Source organism: Augochlora pura, chromosome 7 (assembly GCF_028453695.1).
Source record: "Augochlora pura isolate Apur16 chromosome 7, APUR_v2.2.1, whole genome shotgun sequence".
NCBI lineage: Eukaryota > Metazoa > Arthropoda > Insecta > Hymenoptera > Halictidae > Augochlora > Augochlora pura.
Window position 1 is genome coordinate 38,980,082 of NC_135778.1, and position 18,830 is coordinate 38,998,911.

At 42.7% G+C, this 18,830-nt stretch overlaps 1 protein-coding gene and 1 long non-coding RNA gene across 15 annotated transcripts in view; one reads left to right on the forward strand and one right to left on the reverse strand.

Annotated features, from left to right (window-relative positions):
- Positions 1-16,946, forward strand: part of Nlg-5 (neuroligin 5) — a 230,878-nt gene extending 213,932 nt beyond the window's left edge. The window contains exons 7-14 of the mRNA XM_078187250.1: positions 1,372-1,669; positions 4,512-4,664; positions 5,941-6,141; positions 10,983-11,175; positions 11,694-12,180; positions 15,295-15,568; positions 15,732-15,878; positions 16,299-16,946. Of these exons, the coding sequence (XP_078043376.1) occupies positions 1,372-1,669; positions 4,512-4,664; positions 5,941-6,141; positions 10,983-11,175; positions 11,694-12,180; positions 15,295-15,568; positions 15,732-15,878; positions 16,299-16,945 (2,400 nt within the window). The 3' untranslated portion in view covers position 16,946. The remainder of the gene's footprint in view (positions 1-1,371; positions 1,670-4,511; positions 4,665-5,940; positions 6,142-10,982; positions 11,176-11,693; positions 12,181-15,294; positions 15,569-15,731; positions 15,879-16,298) is intronic.
- LOC144473404 (uncharacterized) lies at positions 11,169-18,145 on the reverse strand. 14 transcript variants are annotated; one of them, XR_013494570.1, is made up of 9 exons: positions 17,454-17,593; positions 16,638-17,371; positions 15,331-16,566; positions 14,755-15,138; positions 14,051-14,364; positions 13,807-13,906; positions 13,287-13,405; positions 11,592-13,154; positions 11,169-11,480 (listed from the first exon to the last, which is right to left on the reverse strand). It is a non-coding gene; the product is annotated as an uncharacterized LOC144473404 (long non-coding RNA). The 14 variants fall into 14 exon arrangements; XR_013494567.1 differs by lacking the exon at positions 11,169-11,480 and adding an exon at positions 18,014-18,145 and having other exon boundaries at positions 12,092-13,154; positions 17,454-17,911; XR_013494568.1 differs by lacking the exon at positions 11,169-11,480 and adding an exon at positions 17,780-17,911 and having other exon boundaries at positions 12,092-13,154; positions 17,454-17,652.
- Between the last annotated feature and the right edge of the window lie 685 nt (positions 18,146-18,830).

The following is an 18,830-nucleotide window of genomic DNA, read 5'->3' on the forward strand; positions in this document are numbered from 1 at the left end:
GGGAAGAGAGTTCGAAGGAACGATCTTTTCCTCGCGGCACCCGGAGGCGCAATTAACGTCGACGCGTACCAAACGAGATTTATTAGCTCTTTTGGTATAATTGCTTCCAAGAAAGTCGGCGAACTGCAACCTTTTTCCCCCACTCCACCTCCACCCCCACCCCATCTCCGCCTGTACAATTACGTCTAACGAAAGCAATTATCGAGTTTCGTAGTCGCCCTAATTCGGGGCTCCTTTGGACAGGAACTCCGAGCAGTTTGCGACCGGAAGTAAATAAAAACATGAGGGATGAATGTGTACGGGACGGGGAGGGGGGTGGTCGGTAACTGGGACGTGGGCCATTTTGCATGCAGAATAGAGGACGAATTGTACGATAACATTTGAGCCGGTTGTTTTGCAAGTAACGAAAGTCGGTCGCTTTTCATTGTTAAGGTTAGTCGCGTGTATATTATTCACTAATATTAAAATATTAAATAAATTAACTTTATCTTCGACATAATTTCTTTTAAACATTATAACACCTTAAAACGTATCAATACAGTGAAATTACTGTACAGTATGACTACATACATACTCTGTAACATTAAACAGGTATGGAATATGGAACGTCGTTTATGGTCGTTCCAGTTTCGTACGTGAATGATCATCGATGACGCGCGTGACGATACCAAGTTTCATGTATATATGCACGCGTGATCATCGATACATTAATGGTACCAATTTCGCATGCGAGCATCCATCAACGATGATTCATTGTTTAAAGTTGCAGAGAATATTTATAACCGCGAATATTTTGGAGAAGGGTTAGGCTAATAAAATAATGATATGTTTTAGAAAATTGACATAACTTTAGATGCATTTTCGTAGGTTAAAAATATTAATTACAGCAGAAATGTTAATATTTTTTGAATTTAAGAAGAAATGAAGATGTCTTAATTTAACAATTTGTCAACAAGAAATTATTGAAAGGTTATAACTTTATAATGACCAATACTCTAAGGGTTAATTATAAATTGTTTAATATTGTTCAAAATAACAAAGATATAAAATAAATATATACTATCTCTATTTATAAATTATATTTAAAATTACTACAAAATTATGTTAAGGTCTACGGTGCCCTAACGAAGCTTCTAGGGTTAATAAAAAATTGTTTATTACTAATAATTACTTAGATAACCTCGTTCGACCGACAACAAAATAAATTTTATTAATAAATTATAATTTACCAAGAAAAGCGTTTAATACAATTTTCTTACTTGTTATATTTGGTAACAGCTTTTATTATATACTAACCAATAAGATATAGTTTTTCGTTGTCCTCTCGCTTCGAGGTTCCGCTAACCGAAGTGCTCGATGTTCTTGCCGCAGGAGTTGAACAACAGACACTTGGACCCGGTGGAAGTGTTTCGGGGTATACCGTACGCGGCCTCGCCTATCGGGGATCTACGATTCCGACCGCCCATCTCGCCGATACCTTGGGAAGGCATCAAACTGGCGGACACGTTCGGCGCCGTCTGCCCGCAGCACTTGCCGGACATCAGCAATGACACGGTCGCCCTTTCGCAAATGCCTCTGGGCAGGTATCAGCAGCTGAAACATTTGCACATGTTCCTGACCAATGAGAGCGAAGACTGCCTCTTCCTGAACCTGTACATACCCGGAAGCGGTGAGGATCAGGATCTTTGACCGTACTTGGGATCGCTGTTTTGTTCCCTGAAACTTTGGGTGGAAGTGACAGTGTCAGGGATTAATGGACGAGGTTATGTCAGGGATCTGATAAATAGATAGAAGCAGAGAGGGTTTTTTAAAGTTTATAAAATATATAGGACTTTCATAGCTCGAATAATTATTTTCATTGTTGCGAAAATACGCTGACTTCGTGTGTTATAGGTTATGGTATTTTATTCTTTGATCATGCGTAATTCAGCGCGTAACAATATTATATTTCAATTCTCAAACATTTATTTATTTATACCTTGTTTTTCCAATAAATGTATATTTGCTTTGCGTCCGTAGATATCTTTGTTACGCAATTATAAATCGGTTCCGACTTTTTAATGACAATTCAACGGAGCCCGTGACGCGGCGCCGCGACTTTAACAGTCGCCGAATGATATACGAGCGCGGGCTCTCTTACTTTGGTGATAATACCCGGGGTATATAAAGGTACTAATTACTTCGGTACTAATTACTTCGTGAAGTAAGTTGCTTCGCAACACTGTGCGCGCTCCTCCATAAACAGGTGATAGATATCGGTTGAAAATTTCCAGACAGTATGTTATTAAGACGAGTTAATTAATTGCTGGTATTATGTACGCTTGCGAATCGGGGACAGTTTCTTTGGTAGACTGTAGCGAAACGCGACAACGTTGTTGATGATCTGCCAGTCTGGAATTTAATTTATAATATTATATGGTACGTCCAGTGTGTTGATCGCAGTTTCTTCTGGTATACCAAGTTAATATTCGAGAATCATCTAAATCGGGACAATTCACCATTGGCGTAGAGATTTAACAATTAATATTCAAATGTCTGAACTTTAATTTATAATATTATATGGTACAGCTAGTGCATCGATCGTATTTGCTTCTAGTATACCGGGTGGCATTTTCAAAGACCACCTGTAAATAATATCAATACCCAAACATCATAATTTTGAATTATGTTCTATACATATAACTGCATCCTATAGAAACTTTCAACTTCTATATCATAAACCACGACCAAAAATGAATAGCTCCACTAGTATATTAGCGCCAAACTATCCTTCCCTCTTCCACAAAAAAATATTTTCATTCCACCTTTAGCTAAAGCGACGGCGCTATTTTTTCATTCGAGCGTCGCACGTCCGCGGGATCCGCGAAATCGCGTCGAGCGTGTCTCGCGTTGTTATTCGCCGGGATGGGCGCCCCTTCCCCCCCTCCGACGCCACGCGGGGGGCGACAAACGTGGCCCCGCTACCAATTAAATCGGCCGACCGGATTGTAACACGATAGAGAAATTCAATTTTCGACGAAACCAATAAAAGCGACGTCGCGTGCTAATCGCGCGCCCTCTCCCCCCCCCCCCCCCCCCTCTCGTTTCCGCTTTGCCGCCGATTAAAGAGCGATATTTAGCCGGCGATAGTCGCGCGATTAACGACACTTTAGAGAGATATTACGGCGACGGTTTGATTGCGGGGACGCCGCCGTGGCTAATTGGCCGAAAAATCGTTTTCGATAATTGCGCGGGCGGACGACTATTTTTTCGATCGGGTACGCGTTTTTCGCTATAGTGCGGTGCGGCCCACGCGAGATCAAGGGTTGGAATTTCGGGGAAGAGAATCGAAGGTGGGACTGTACCTTGATTATGAAATTTAAATGGCGGAAGTTTATTATTTCTTGGGACAGAGTAGTGTAAGGTATAATTTACAACAATTAGCAGTTATTGTTGGGTTATGGTAAGCCAAGAAAATATTATAAACGCTTTTTAAAGCAAGATGGTTGTGCGAAGAGTTTCTGAAAAATGGGTTCTTGTCGCGAATGGAAAATTTTCAATGTCTCATTTGGTTTCATATTTCTTCTATTTTTATAAATTAATTATTTTTTTATAGTTACACTACTTGTAACAACATTTTCAAGCGATCGTTACAGGAGAAAGCAGAGAAACGTGAAAACGAAGTTACACGTTGTATTCTAGCTGATGTACAACTTGCAAATCTCGCCGTCAGACAAAATTGTGTATCACCAGAGCCCTCGCGCTGAATAACGAAGTGTTTTAATCAGGCCAATTGGACGGCTCAGTTTTCCAGCCTCGTCTTATTCAACCGGAACAGCTAATTAAATCGCGGTGACGTGCCGTCTGCCTAAGCAGTGACCACTTCTACTGAACCGCGCGCGAAGAGCCTCTACAATTAAACAGACCGCGAGTGTCTGCCATCCGAAATTGCTGATGCTAATGCCGGGGACTGTTCCGCCGGTTTCGAGGATAGGCTCTTTAAACTAGGATATCCGCTCGCGTTATTATCGTTAGCAATATTAGATTCGATGTTGCTAGAAATCACGATTGCTTTCGATGGGCGCGGCAAATCGGAACAAATCGATAAAACGACCAATAGAATTTCATTGTTAAACCAATGGCGTTTTTAGATAGGAGTTGCGATTAATATAATTTAATTTAACGTAATATAATTTAATTTAACGTAATTTAATTTAACGTAACATAATTGTGACGTCGAATCAACAGAGGATAAAACGAAGCATCAATTATATTTAATTATTAAACCAATAGCATTTAATTATTAAACCAGTGGCATTTTTAGATAAGAGTTGCGAATTAATTTATATCGTGTGACGTCGAATCAACAATTGGAGCTTGCAATATTTCGTCCTCGCAATGAATTTGTTATTTTTATATTTATTTTAAACCACAATTATACTTTGCCTATGTGTTTGGATTTAAAGTATGGTTTAGCAAGAATTGCACGTCGTATGGAATGTAATAGTTACAATAATTATTGATTGTTGCAGGCTCACGAGGATTAGAAGCACCGTACGCGGTAATGGTTTACATTCACGGCGAAAGCTACGAATGGGGAACCGGGAACGTCTACGATGGATCTGTGTTAGCCAGTGCTGGCCACGTTATAGTGATCACGCTTAATTATCGTCTAGGAATTTTAGGTATGTGAAGGTTACGTCGAGAAAAATTCATTAAAGGGTTTTACGAAAAATTTCTTTCTACAGCTTCTTTTGCAAAATAAGATTTTTAGAACGTTCTTTTGATTTTGTGTATATTTAAGTTATTTGACGATTTAATTCGTCACAAAATTAATTCGCATTACAAACGCGATGCAAGTAAATTAATATTGTTAATATCAAAGTTCTTTTGCAACCTGTGCTTTGGATCGCTGTCTTGCTGAAAGACGAACGATCTCTTTTTTTCAAACCTAATTGAAAACAAAATTTTTCTGTAATAATTCAGTATATTTAGAATCCGTCACTTTCCTTTTAATTATTGCTAAATTTCCAATTCAATCGCAATTAAAACAGCAGATTGCAATTAAAGAAGCTTGATAAAGAAACAGCGAGATTCCTTAAAGAGCTCCACGAAAGAGTCTTTTAAACAGTCTTTTTTGCAATCTCAGATTTCCAGAACGTTCCTAGAATTGTCAAACTTAAATCTGGAAACTTTAACCCTTTGCTCTCGAAGCTATTTTATCTGGAGATCTAAAGTAGTTCCCCTGACCTATAGCAATTCCATTTCAAATAGCTAAATCGCGTTTCATCGACATCGAATCTCAAGACTCGAGCAACATTTCGCCCAGTCTCTTTAAAATAAACAAATTCACCGATGCGAAGATTATCATAGAACATGATGAACAATTTTTGCTGGCGTCTCGGAGTAGTCAGTCGAGTGCAAGGGGTTGAACTCAAGCAGTTCGCGCGGCAGTTCAAAGCAGCGGTCCGCGTCGTGAAAAAAAAAAAGATGGCGGCAACTTATTAATTACAAACACGCCGGTAGAGCCATAAATCCACGGGGAGGAGTGGAATTAATATTTCATGGTTCCGTAACCGTATTCAATTACAATATATCGGGAATAACGGGACATATACACCGCGGCCCCGTTTCCTGTAATCGAACTCTGTCCGATACGTAAACAATTTTATTGCGACGCGGTCTCCAAAGAGAGAAAAAAAAGCCGCCAGATTCCATTCGAGATATAAATACGCCCGGGTCTCTATGCTCGACGGTAGACTTCTCGCGTCGATTCTTGTTCCCCGAAATGGGAAACAAAGGTCGCGCGGTACGGAGGGAGGGGGTGGGGGGAGAGAGGAGGCGGTCGAAATCGAGAAAGAATTGGAATAGGATAATAACAAAGCCCGAAATATTTGCCATATCTGATTTCCGCCGTAGCGAAATCGTCGACTCTGGTAACCACTGTTGGCGGTGTTCCAGGCTTCCTGAGGACACGGCCGTATCCAGACAGGATCCCGGGATCCGGCGGGAATCTGGCCTTGAAGGATATCGCCATGGCGCTGCGGTGGGTGCGAGAGAACATCGCCGCGTTCGGCGGCGATCCGACCAAAATCACGCTCATTGGCCACGACACCGGCGCGGCGCTCGTCAACTTCCTGTTGCTTGCTCCCTATGGTAAAGGTAAGTCACCCCTCCATTAGTACCCCTTTTTATTTAACAATGTGTGTTCTGTGGGTTTTCTATAGGAAACGTCGGAGCCAGTCGTCGAACGAATTATTTGTAGTATTTAATGATTTAAGGCGGTTATTAAAAATTTTACTGAGATAGAAACGAAACTAAATAACTAATTAATACAATGTTGTTATTATATTAAAGGTGGAAGTCCAAACGACAAGAAAACAATATAAATAAGTTCTCTTAATGCTTTTCCAAAAATAAAACAACAAAATATCTCTAAAATACACATCTTGCTCTTCAATTTTCAAACCAAACAACTAATCGACGCAATATTCTTACCAAATAAAAAACGTAAATCCAAAGAAAAATAAAACAATACAACTTAAGTCTATTAACAAAATCAATTATTCACCAAGCCAAATATTTACTCGTCAACCGCACGTTCTTTCCAGGCAACACAACAGAGCGACGAGAAAGTCGAAAAACCGATCCGCGAAATTAGATAACTGTGACGAATCGCGCGCCTAAGAGGAGAGCGATCATAGCTGCGCCGGACCGTCGGGCCCACCCCGCTATTCGACCGATGACGAAGGACCGTACAATAACGAGGCGGCATCGAATGAAAATCGATTCGGAATAGAGCAGAAATATCGCTGTCGGGCACGATTAGAGGGGATTCAGCGGCGGCCGACACTCGATAGATTAATCGGCGAGAGATTAGTCCGGCGAAACCAGCGAGCCGACAATCGAGATACCGGGAGATCTCATGCAAAAAACACACACACATATACCTACATACATACAGGATACGTTCGCATACACACTGGATACGTTCGCGTGCACACGCGCGCGCAAAGAGGAAAAAGAGGAGTCGGAACGGGAGGAGGAAAAATTGCGCGTATCGATCTCGCGCGGATGCGGATGGTGACAAATTGCGTAGGTTCGTTTTATACCTCGAGAACCCGAGGATGTATTTTTTATTGGCATCGTACGTGTCCGGCCAGATTGGAGTTTCCCCGAACGTTTTGCCCCCGATGCCGACGGGATCCCCGTCGACGGAAACGGAATCGCGCGTGACAATCGCAGCGGCGCGCAACATTTTTCAAAGGAAATCTGGCGAACGGGTTATCGCGGCCTTAACGCGTGATCCTGTGTTGACCATTCGCGCCCTAACCCTTTGCACTCGAAGCCATTTTAGCTCTAATTATAAAATAAATTCTCTCTCTTATAGTATTCTCATTTTGAGCGACGAAGTTTATTTCATATATACCAAATTCATTCTCGTGATTCGTGCCGACAGTGGCATATTTAACAATTTTTCCAAAATTAAACGTTGTTGCTATAAAGATTATTTTAAAGGGTGAAAGAACAATATTAGATGGTTTAGAAATTACTTTATGGTATGTTAATGACTTACGTCTTCGCTACCCTCCACCCAATCAATACTCGAAACCCACGGGAGAGCTCGGACATTAGAAATTCAAAAGTCACGCAGTTCCCGGCGTCATTATTTTTAATGCGCCATCAAAAACATCGCGCGCCGGTTTTTCGTTGGACTTCGGAGAACTTCGTCCGCCGGCGCGCGGACCGAATACCCGAAAAGTTTCAACGAATTCAACGGCCGGTGATTCGCGGCCACCGAGAAACGTACCTACTACCCCTCACATATGCCCGTAGCGTGGCAAGAGAGTGATGATAAGGGAGAAAAAGGGGGAGGCAGAGGAAAAAGAGTAGGAAACCCGGGTAAAAGTTGTCCGGTCGAAGCATCAACTTCCTCCGGGCCGCTCTTCGGTAGCACTCAAGTGCATTCTGACGGCGCGCGCTCGCGCGCGGATCGAAAAGCTCTCGTGGCCCCCCCTTATCCCACCGGAAGTTGGTCGTCGACCAGGCGCGCCACGATATCGGGATCAGAAAGAAGCGAAGAGCGAAACGGAAAAAGCCGCAGACTTCTCTGACCGAGAGCAGAGAGAGGCTGTGTTCCGCCGACGCTTCCTGCGAAGCCGTTGCTCGGGGAAAACGGAGACAGGCCGAGAGACGGACACCCTTGCACACCCAACCCCCATCAACATGTAAACCGGTTCGCCGCGGTCTAGCTGCAACCGGAAGTAACGGGAAATGGCCGAGCAGAAACAGAAACAGACGGACGCGGATTCTGTGGAACGTTGCTGTTTTATTCCAAGCGTCTTGGAGTCTCTTTGTTAAGTCGGAGGTGAAGGAAACCTTCTGCTGATGCACACGGATGGTACCTGTTATCTTCTTCACTGATAGGATTCGTTGGTTAATGAAAATATTGTGGGAAATGTAATAATAAATTTATTTAAATTAGAGAAGCTGTAGACTAGAATTGAGCCGTTCATTTTTAAAGCAGCCATTTGTTAATTATTTCCGGTTGCCCGCGGTTATATTTACAACTTAAAAATATCTGTTGATAAAGTATTTGAGGTTATTTATATTCCGAGTAAATAAATTATTTTTGACACATGGTTTTTCATAGTTGGTTCAATAATTGAGCCATTTATTTTAAAAGTGGCCTGAGTCCATTTGTCAATTATTTCCGGTTATGTCAAGTTATGTTGTGGTTATATTTACAACTTAAAGATATCTATTAATACAGCATTTGAGGTTATGTCAAGGTTATTATATTCCAAGTAAATACGATTATTTCGTAACGTCGCGACGAAACCAAAACATTCGAACAACGAGGGTTTCTCAAACAACAGAAACATTTCCGATAACGAAATATATATTATCGTAGCTGAAATTTTGTCCACATTTTTCCCTTAAATTGTTTCGTTATCGGATATAGATCGGACTGTGTAGACTGACAAGGGAAAATGCCTGGATAACTGTGTGACAATAGATACGCGCGTCGTGCAATTGTTACCGACAGACGATGCGCGCATAGGCAAACATCGGCTGCGATTGATTTTCCCCTACCACGTGGCTCGTAGACTGCGCATTTTCCTGTCGTCTCTCGTTCATTTCGTCGCCGACCGATATATATATTTAACTCCTTGCGCAAACAATAACGAGTCAAACTCGTGACGAAGATTTTATGCAAGCTCTACTAAATACGAATATTATTAACCTCCAATTTGCTGGCGATTTCGCGGTATAGCATGGACAAAGACATTCCCCTAACTCCATCAATTTCCTGGCCAACAGACGCCTCGAGATCTAATGGCCGCCAATAATAATGGCGGCAGAGAGGAGGGGGGTGCCAATCGTACGAGTTCATGATTTGTATTTCACGCGCGCGTTCCCGCGGCCGGAAACTTTCCGAATCTACATTTCTAAGGTGTGTAACGACGATTTAAGCGTTCGCGATGGAGAACGGCTCCAATGGTGGGGTAACGTTGTTAAAATTTTCACGGAAACGAATGAAGTGATTCGCATGCAGGATGCGACGTTTAATCGCGGCGTCGACGGAACGATAAGAGGCTGCGAGAGACGTTTAGAAACCGCGAAGACGTATGACGCTGTTTCGGACAGCGCTGGGATATCTGGAGTACTGTGATTAATGCGATTTTATGTATAGTGTGCGACAAATTTCTACTTTCGTTTTGCGCGCTAGAAGTAAAATAAAAATTCTAACATAACCAAAAAGCTATATAAACAGCTTAAAGCTAAAAACATAACCAAAATCAAAAAGCTAACATAACCTGATCTATTATCCACAGCTAGAATCACTGTAACCAAATCAGCAATGATTACGAAACGACATGTTCCATATTAATAATAAAAATGGTACGTTCCTCGCGCAAAAGTGTATTGCACTTAATAATCGGAACCATACGTCAAAGTCAGTCGAAGGCAGCGGACGGATTAAACGTGGACGATTTCGCGTAGAAACGTTGCAACGGTGTCCAGATTAATCCGACAGTATGGCGAAGGAAAATACGGTACAATCCGTGTCCAATGTAAATGTCCTCCGATCCGCGCGGAGGTGGGTTGGGGAGGTGGCAAATATTTGCCTTTTACAGTCTCGTGCGAGAGCCGGTGTAATTTTCGGAAAGCGATATTTGCCCATCAGACGACCATGGGATCCACCGTTTGATCGTATTTTCAGATCGATGGCCGTTTGTCTCGCGCGCCAGCACCGTCGCTCTCCTTTTTATATTCCGCGCGCCGCGCGGAAAATTCGCGGGCCCGGCACGCGCGCGTCTACTATAAACCGTCGTCCAAGTCGATTATAAGGGTGGATCATTACCTACTTAACCCTTTACACTCGAAACAATTTTAACTGTAAATGCGAAATAATTTTCCTAGCTTAAAGTATTTTTATTCTATATTAATTTATTTATGCAATAATTAATTTACTATATTAATTTATTTACGCAATAAGTTGCGAAAAGTAGCGAAGAATGGTGCAGGTGCGCCGTCGCGAAAGGGTTAAATCATCAATTACAAGAAAGAAAACTTCGCTTTGTAAATATTGAGTGACCGGCGATGGATTCGTGAGTCAACGTTCGCCCGAAAGTCGACGAACTTCTCCGATCGATTGGCCTTAATTTCATGAAATAATAATATGACGTTCGAGAGCTTCTTTTATACGATCGCACAGCTGCGTCCATCTATTTTTAAGATCAATTTTATTTGCGCTTTATCGATCGCTCTGGGCACAGTTTCTTTTGACAAGTAATTAAATTAATTTAAATATTATTAAAATATTAAAATAATTTTAATAATTAAAATATTAAAATCACCGGTCTTCTTCTCATTCCATAATCATGTGATCCTAACAAGTATTCGACCGAATCTTAACAAGAATTCGACCGTAAAAATTGCAACTACGACGAACGATTCAATTATCTCTGTTGCTAACGACTCTATGGTATTTCCAGGTCTGTTCCATCGTGTGGTATTATCAAGCGGTTCGGCGCTGAGCCCGTGGGCCGCCGTTCACGATCCGAACGACCTGCGCTTAAAAGTAGCGGAGCAAATAGGATGCTCGACGGGAAACGACGAGGATATCGCCGACTGTCTGCGCGGCGTGCCCCTCTACGATCTCATGGCGGTCGAACTCCCGGAAATCCGGTAAGATACTAACCGTTTACGATCCCATCCCGACCTCCGCTTAACGTCCGTGGATACCTCGGCCTATTCGGCGTCGTTTCCACATAAACAACTTCCATAAACTACGGAAAACTGCGTACGAGACAATGATGTTACCGCTGAAGACATTTTAGTGGCCAAGGTAGACACTGTAGCCAAGGGGTTAACGAGCGCAGCGTTGATCAGGCCGATGATCGATAGCCGCTTTAACCCTTTCGACACGAACACTCGAGGCGCCGCGGCGAAAATTCACACGTGACCAGTCCTCCTTTGTAAGATGATATGTCCTAGGAGTTAAATAAAAACTGTGCATAATAAAAGGACATTTTTTAACAAAAGCGTTGCTCGTAGCTTAGAAGATATTTAGAAATATTTATATAAAATTTTCTTATTTATACCGATCGTCCCACGGACGCCGGATATATTCAGCGCTCGTCCGAAAGGGTTAATCACGGCAATATGTCATCTCGACTCAACAGAGTGTGTCTTTTGTAATTCAGATTCGTGCCGCGTGTCGGGCCCGGCTTGCCGGTGGACCAAAACAATCCAGACCCGGGCCTCGACATGGAGAGAGCCAGCGACACTTTCATCAGGGTGCCGTTGATATTGGGTGTCTCCTCCACGGAATCGAATCTCGACTTCAACGCCGAGGACATCCAGTACGGGTTCGAGGAGGATCACCGGAACCGTATCCTCAGAACGTTCATCAGGAACACGTACGTTTATCATCTGAACGAGATCTTCTCCGCCGTGAGGAACGAGTACACGGATTGGGACAAGCCTGTCCTACATCCGATCAACTTGAGGGACTCGACCATGGAGGCGTTGAGCGACGGTCATACGGTCGCCCCGCTCATGAGGATCGCTTTCTATCATGCCAGGAGAGGGGCCAAGACCTATTTCTACCACTTCAGCCATCAGACCAAGGACACCGGGAAGCCGCAGGGCAAGGACAGCGGCAAGCTACAGAGCAGCGATAAGTTCGATGTACAGTTACTTTTTTCTACAGTCGAATATGCTTGTTTCTAGGATTATATTTTCGCGAATTTTGAAGTAATGCAGTGGGAAGCTAAATTGAGTCGACGCTTTTAAAATGGTGTAACTTTTTTGAGATGAATTTTTCTGTCTGAATTTTCTTAAATTTTTCTAACTGAATTTTCTTGAGTTTTTCTGACTGATCTTGACTTGAATATTTCCTTTTTGTATTAAATATTAGCATATAAATTTCTGACTAATTTAAAGAAACATAACCAATAGCCGAACATAATGAACAGCCGAAAATAATAAATTCTTTTAAATATAACAAATTCTTTTAAATGTAATAAATTCTTTTCAAGGCTGCCGCTGTTGCCTTGGCGCCCAGCTACACGAAAACTGTTAACCAATCTCCCCCGACGCGAAAGAAAGTCAAACAAGAGGCGAGACAGACGAAAGACACTCGTCGGTTCGGCTTAATTGAATCCGGAGAACGCGATCGGTGCACGCGCTCTCGTTTCCTCGCGCCTCGGAAATTGCCCGATGCTACACTCCAATCTCGGTGTTTCCTCGGCATCGATCCCTCCCCCCCCCCCCCCCCCCCACCTCGTTCGTTTCGACCTCTCGTTTCTCCACTTAACCGCTGCCCATGATTCCACGATGAAGCTACTGATTTAATCAGACGCCCCGAGAGCCCCGCGGATGACGCTCTCGCATTATCGCCCGGGCTCTCTCCCTCTCTCTCTTTCTCTCTCTCTCTCGATGTAAATTAAGCGTGACGTTATCCCTCGAACTTGCTCGCCGGCCGGAGTCTCTCCGATGTTCGCGTTATTACGACGCCTTTCCGCGCGCGTATGCCGTTGCCCGTGGAAACCGAATGGTGGCCCCCGGTTTTTGAACCAGGATCAACCCTCTCGCCGGTTTATTCACCGCAGACTGCCGTGCCAGATTGCCAAAATTTAATCAGATTCCTTGGATCCGGGTCACTGGAAAATAATGTAGAGAACCGTCATTCGTGGCGGTAACCCGCGAAGATGATTCGGGGCTGACTATTTTACCGTGGCAAAAGTTTTTCGGGGTTTTAGGACATTACCAAGGAATATTGATAATTTACCGACCGGTTATTTGATGGTAAACAATTCCTCGAGAATGGCTCGATAGTTGTTAATACTCCTATGTTAATACTCCTTGCATTGCAATGATGAGATAGAGTTGTGATAAAGATTTCACGCAGCATCTGCAAAATATGATTATTATTAATTTCTTCTGAATCGAAATTTAATTTTTAAATTTGATTTGGAATTTAATTTTAAATTTAATTCTTAATTTAATTTTAAATTTAATTTCTAATTCAATTTTAATTCAATTTTAAATTTAATTTTAAATTTAATTTCTAATTTAATTTCTAAATCAATTTTAATTTAATTCTAAATTTAATTTCTAATTCAATTTTAATTCAATTTTAAATTAATTTTAATTTAATTTTAAATTTAATTTCTAATTCAATTTTAATTTAATTTTCCTGTTATCAAAGTCTAGAAACAATATTAAATAAAGGCAATACAGAAAACCAGAGAACTGTCTGGTACCCTAAGTTGTTGCTAAAAATGATTTTGTATCAAATTTATTTATACTTACAAAATTATTAATAACTCTTAACTGCTGCATGATTCATAAAATCCAGTTCCATAATGTTTAAAAAATGCTCCAAATTATATAAAATGCATACACTATAAATCTGAAATTAATACTCCAGTCTTGATAAGTCTAAAATATTTTAAATTATATACCTCAAATTAAATATATTATATTTTAAATTTCCAGCTGATATACCTCCGACCGCAAAGGGTTAAAGTAACCACTGGCCCGATCGCGTACGTACCAGATAATTCCAGACAGCCGGGGCCGTCCTAATCTTCGGTTGCTTCCCGGTGAATCCAGTTCATAATTAATCGTAGCGTGCTCGTCGCGGATAGCAACATCTTGACAGAGAAAGTTAGGGTTTACTGCAGTAGTTCGAAATTGTCGCGGCCTCTTGTTCTACGGCAGCGAGCGGACACGTCGTAAACCTCCGAGTTTCCGAAGGGCCAACATGAATCACAGCGTGGCCGAAAGTTAATAAGTTTCGCCCAGGGCCACGGTTAATAGCGATTTACTGCGCGCTCACGGGGCCACCGCCGCGGCCGCGTGTGCCAGCTGTGTACACACAAAGCGAAATTTAATTAAACCGAAAACCGTGTGTCGAGCCGTGGAAAGGCGGCGGGGTTTAATAAGTTCCGGTGTCGCTCGCGCCGAATCTTTCCAACTACCGCTTGCACCTGTAATCAACGCATCCCCCCGTCCGTTCGACCGGTTCGACCGGTTTCAAAAACGATTAACGAATAGATGAAAATAGTCAAACTGTCGCGTATTTTTAACGACAAATTGAATCATCGAATTCGACAAATTCGTGCGCGCGAACGTCATTCCGTTAACTATACGTTAATTTATTGCCGCGCGCGGTACACAAGTCTAAAATTACGAGGGAGGAATTGCGCGGAGTTATCGATTCAAATACACCGTTGTTCGCGCGAAACAACACTGTACTTGTTAATTGACGTCGCCCGATGATATCGCTAAATGCGAATTGAACGCTCCGAAATTATTCATGAAGCTGTTTAACACTGTGCGACGCTAAATTGTCCCGGATAATTAACCCTTTGCACTGGAACGGCGACTCCGAGGCTTCGTGAGAATTGCTACATCCTGAAATAATTTTTATATTAATAAAATGTACATTTAGAAAATTGTTAATTAGTAGAATTGTTAATACGAGTTACAAACCTTACCTCAAGAGCACTTTGTTATACAGACTAGAAATATTATGTGTCAGGAAAATTATTTCATATTTACAGTTGAAATGGCTTCAAGTGCACAGGGTTGACAATGCTTCTGCTTAAAATTACGTTGCTGGACCGCGTGCCCTCTGTCCTTAAAAAGAAAGAAATTTTCTATTAATAACTTCAATTACAAATAATCAAATTAAATTTAATTAATAATTTTCCAGAAGAGCTAATTTAATTTCGGTAATATAACACGAGTTCGTTGCACGTTTCTACATTTAAATTAATACGATAATTGTTCCAGCGTCTCGGAAGCATTCGTGGCGAGGACATCCCTTACATTTTTGGCTTGCCATTGGTGGCGGGGGGTCCCTTCTTTCCGCGGAATTACTCCCGTCAGGACCAGGGCGTGGCCGAGGCGGTGATCACGTTCTTCACGAATTTTGCGAAAACCGGCAACCCGAACGAGCCACACAAAATCGAGTCGGTGGACTACGGCACGCCGAAGGAGAAAACGCGGTACCGGGGTCTCACGTGGGAGCCGTACGAAACCGGCACGCAACAGTATCTAACCATCGGTGAATAATTCATAGAATTAATTCCAATAATCAAGAGCTCAGGCTAGAATTAAATCATAGAATTAATTCCAATAATCGAGAGCTCAGGCTAGAATTAATTCATAGAATTAATTCCAGTAATTGAGCGCTTCAGATAGACTTTAACTATCTTGTTTTTCGTTAGCCATGAAACCGAAGATGAAGAGCCACTACCGTGGCCACAAAATGGCGGTCTGGCTCAACCTGATCCCACAGCTTCATCGACCTGGCGACGACGACGTCTCTATGCGGCATCATCATTTCCGGGAGCGGGGCGACCACTTTTATGCGGGTAAACTTTTATTTTTATATTTCACCCCACCTGTAAATTTTATAAAATTATTACCATTAAAGAACAAAAGTTTGAAATACATTTAGTATATTTTGAGATTAATTAGTATGTAGATTAAAAATTATTTTATTCAAAGACTGTTCCCCGAGCTTGCGTCAAATGCCCGGGAAAACGTTGTTTGAATAAAATAATTTTTAATCTACATATTAATTTGTCTATAATATAAATTATAATATAAATACGTTCTCACTTATTTTTAAGCTCGCTGTATTTTTTCTAAACTTATAATATCGATTGTTTAATCAAAATTGTTTGAATACGCCTTTTTTAATTATATCAGCGCACAAGATCACGATACTACAATTCTTTCTAGGTCGATGCAATAAATTTGTTAACGCAGTTATTGTTAATAACTTTCAGGACCAGTCAGGGATGAATGGTACACTCCACTACCCCTCGTAGGAACGACCAAGACCAGCGCGTCCTCGACAACAGCGTGTAGCACGCCGTCGAGCGAGGACGGCATCACCGAAGACATCACGCCGATCCTGGACGATTCGGAGGACGACGCCGAACTTTTACAAAGACTGGCCTCCCGCCACTACTACAGCACCACCACTGCCCTAGCGATCACCGTGGGAGTCGGTTGCATCCTCCTGGTGCTGAACATGTTAATATTCGCCGGTATCTATTACCAAAGAGACAGAGATAAGAAAAGAGCGGCGATGGACTGCACGCCGAACGGCCAAGAATCCCTACCAATGACCACGAGATCATCGATAAAAGGACCGGACAGTCCCAGATCGACGCAAGAGCCGCCACCCTCCTACACGACCCTTGCCAGGAGTCCCTCTATTCAGGAGCACCAGCAGGTCCTACAAAGCCAGTCGCTGGAGACGGACGAGTCGGTCAGAAACGAGTCGAAATCCGGCCACGGGACCAGCAACGCCATTCACAAGGATCCGATACCCCCAAAGCCGCCCACCAGGACAACCAGCTCGCTCAGCACCACCACCGGCACGAACACCATCAAGAAACGCGTGCAGATACAGGAGATATCCGTATAGCATTAGGGGTTGCCCCACGAGGGCAACTTAAAAGCTAAGAAGGTAACCTTCGTCGACTTCGAGGCGATCAGCGAGTCCAAGTTCTGAAATCGAGGATCACGATATTGTATCATTCTTCCATCTACTTCGCTCGAGTGGACGCTTGAGTCAGACAGAACTGTCGACGAACAAGTGCCGCAAAATCTTCGGTAAGAAATTATTTCGAATAATGCTGCTCGAACGAGCTCGAGGAAGACTATAGCGCCCGAGCGAGTCTCCGAAGCAGGGTACGATCCGTATCGTTCAGAAACGAACGCCGTTGATTAAGATGTTCCTCCGTAACGCGAGAAACTGTCTCCGAGAATCTCCATCGTTCTCTATAGCCACTGCCATCTTTTACACAGCCGTTCTTGATGCGTGATTTCTTCTCCGAGATACTCGAGATTCCTGTTGGTCAAGAAAATGTGTTATTACGAACGAACTTATCGTCGACAGGACGTGTACTCTAATTAGGTATAGCAACGCCTACCTGGCTAGGTAGAGGAACTCCATGGATCGAGGCTTCTCACTGTGAAACGACCAGTGTTCTTCAAGTGTTCTTCTCGTAGCTGGTGCGCCGGGATCGACGGGCACGGTATTAGTCTAATTATCCTGAGGTACTCCATCAATTTCCAGTGACGCGCTAGACTCCTCGGCCACCGCTGCGCGTGTCTCTTCTATCCCAATTACTGAAAGTCGTGCACGAATTCGCACAGATAATCAATAAATAGGTAATGTTTATTATGCTACGCGGCCCGTAGGGACGAGAGCATTGTAAAGAACGATTTGTTGCGAGAGAATCACTTCTAAAATTACGTGGTAATGATGTCCTCGCGATCTGCGCCGTAGTGTCCTGGCGAGTGTGACGATCCTACGCGATTTCTCGTACGATGTATAATTCATCGATCACCGAACGATACCGAAAGAAATTTTTTCGTAACGACACACCTACAAACAACACAACAGAGACCATACATACTACACATACGAGTTGATTCACCTGTATCGAAAGACAATTGAACAATGATAATGTATAGAATATTATCGTACGTTAAATTGAACACACTCTTTACGTCTGATATTTTTATACTTCGTCTGTTGTTTCGTTTACGATTCGATTCTACGACGATATTGAATTTCATTTGTTGTCGCGGGAAACATTGTACACGTTTACCATTACTCGGCCTGTATAGTCCATCTTCATGAACTCCATCAAGCTCTCATACTAATATCGTCATCGTGATATCATCGTTCACCGATAAGAACGGTCTCCGAAGACCGGTTCGTGCGCGTATAGATAGGTTACAGGTGTGTTCTGTGCAAGCTCAAAGTTTTGGCTACTTGGAACCGACGCGCGAGTATTAATCGTTTGAGGTTATGTCAAGGTCCGAAAGAGTCTAATCTCAGAGGAACGTTCTGGTCGCGATGTGTGCTCAAAATGTGATCGCTGAACGGGAGGCAAGTTTCGTTTGGACCGACGATCCTCCCCCCTTCGACCAAGTATTCTAAGGACACGGATTAACGCCCGCACGCTTACACGATCCACAAGTTAGCGGTAACGAGCGATTTTTAAGACACCTGACCGAGTACGGGATCTGAAAAACTGGCAACGCTATAAATCATCTATTCTACGATCGATCTTCCTTTCTCGCGTCTTCACTTCTTCGTTTACACGGAACGGAACTGGTTCGAATATCGCATTCTGAGGCAATTGTTATTGCCTCGTCTCGGCGCTACTGAAATTCGCATGATAATTATTTAATCGAATCGATCGTTCGCACGAATGGAAATTATAAGGGAGCATGAACTCGTAATATCAACTGTATTCATTCGCCGAGCCACACGAAGCAACGGAAGCGTATCGGTA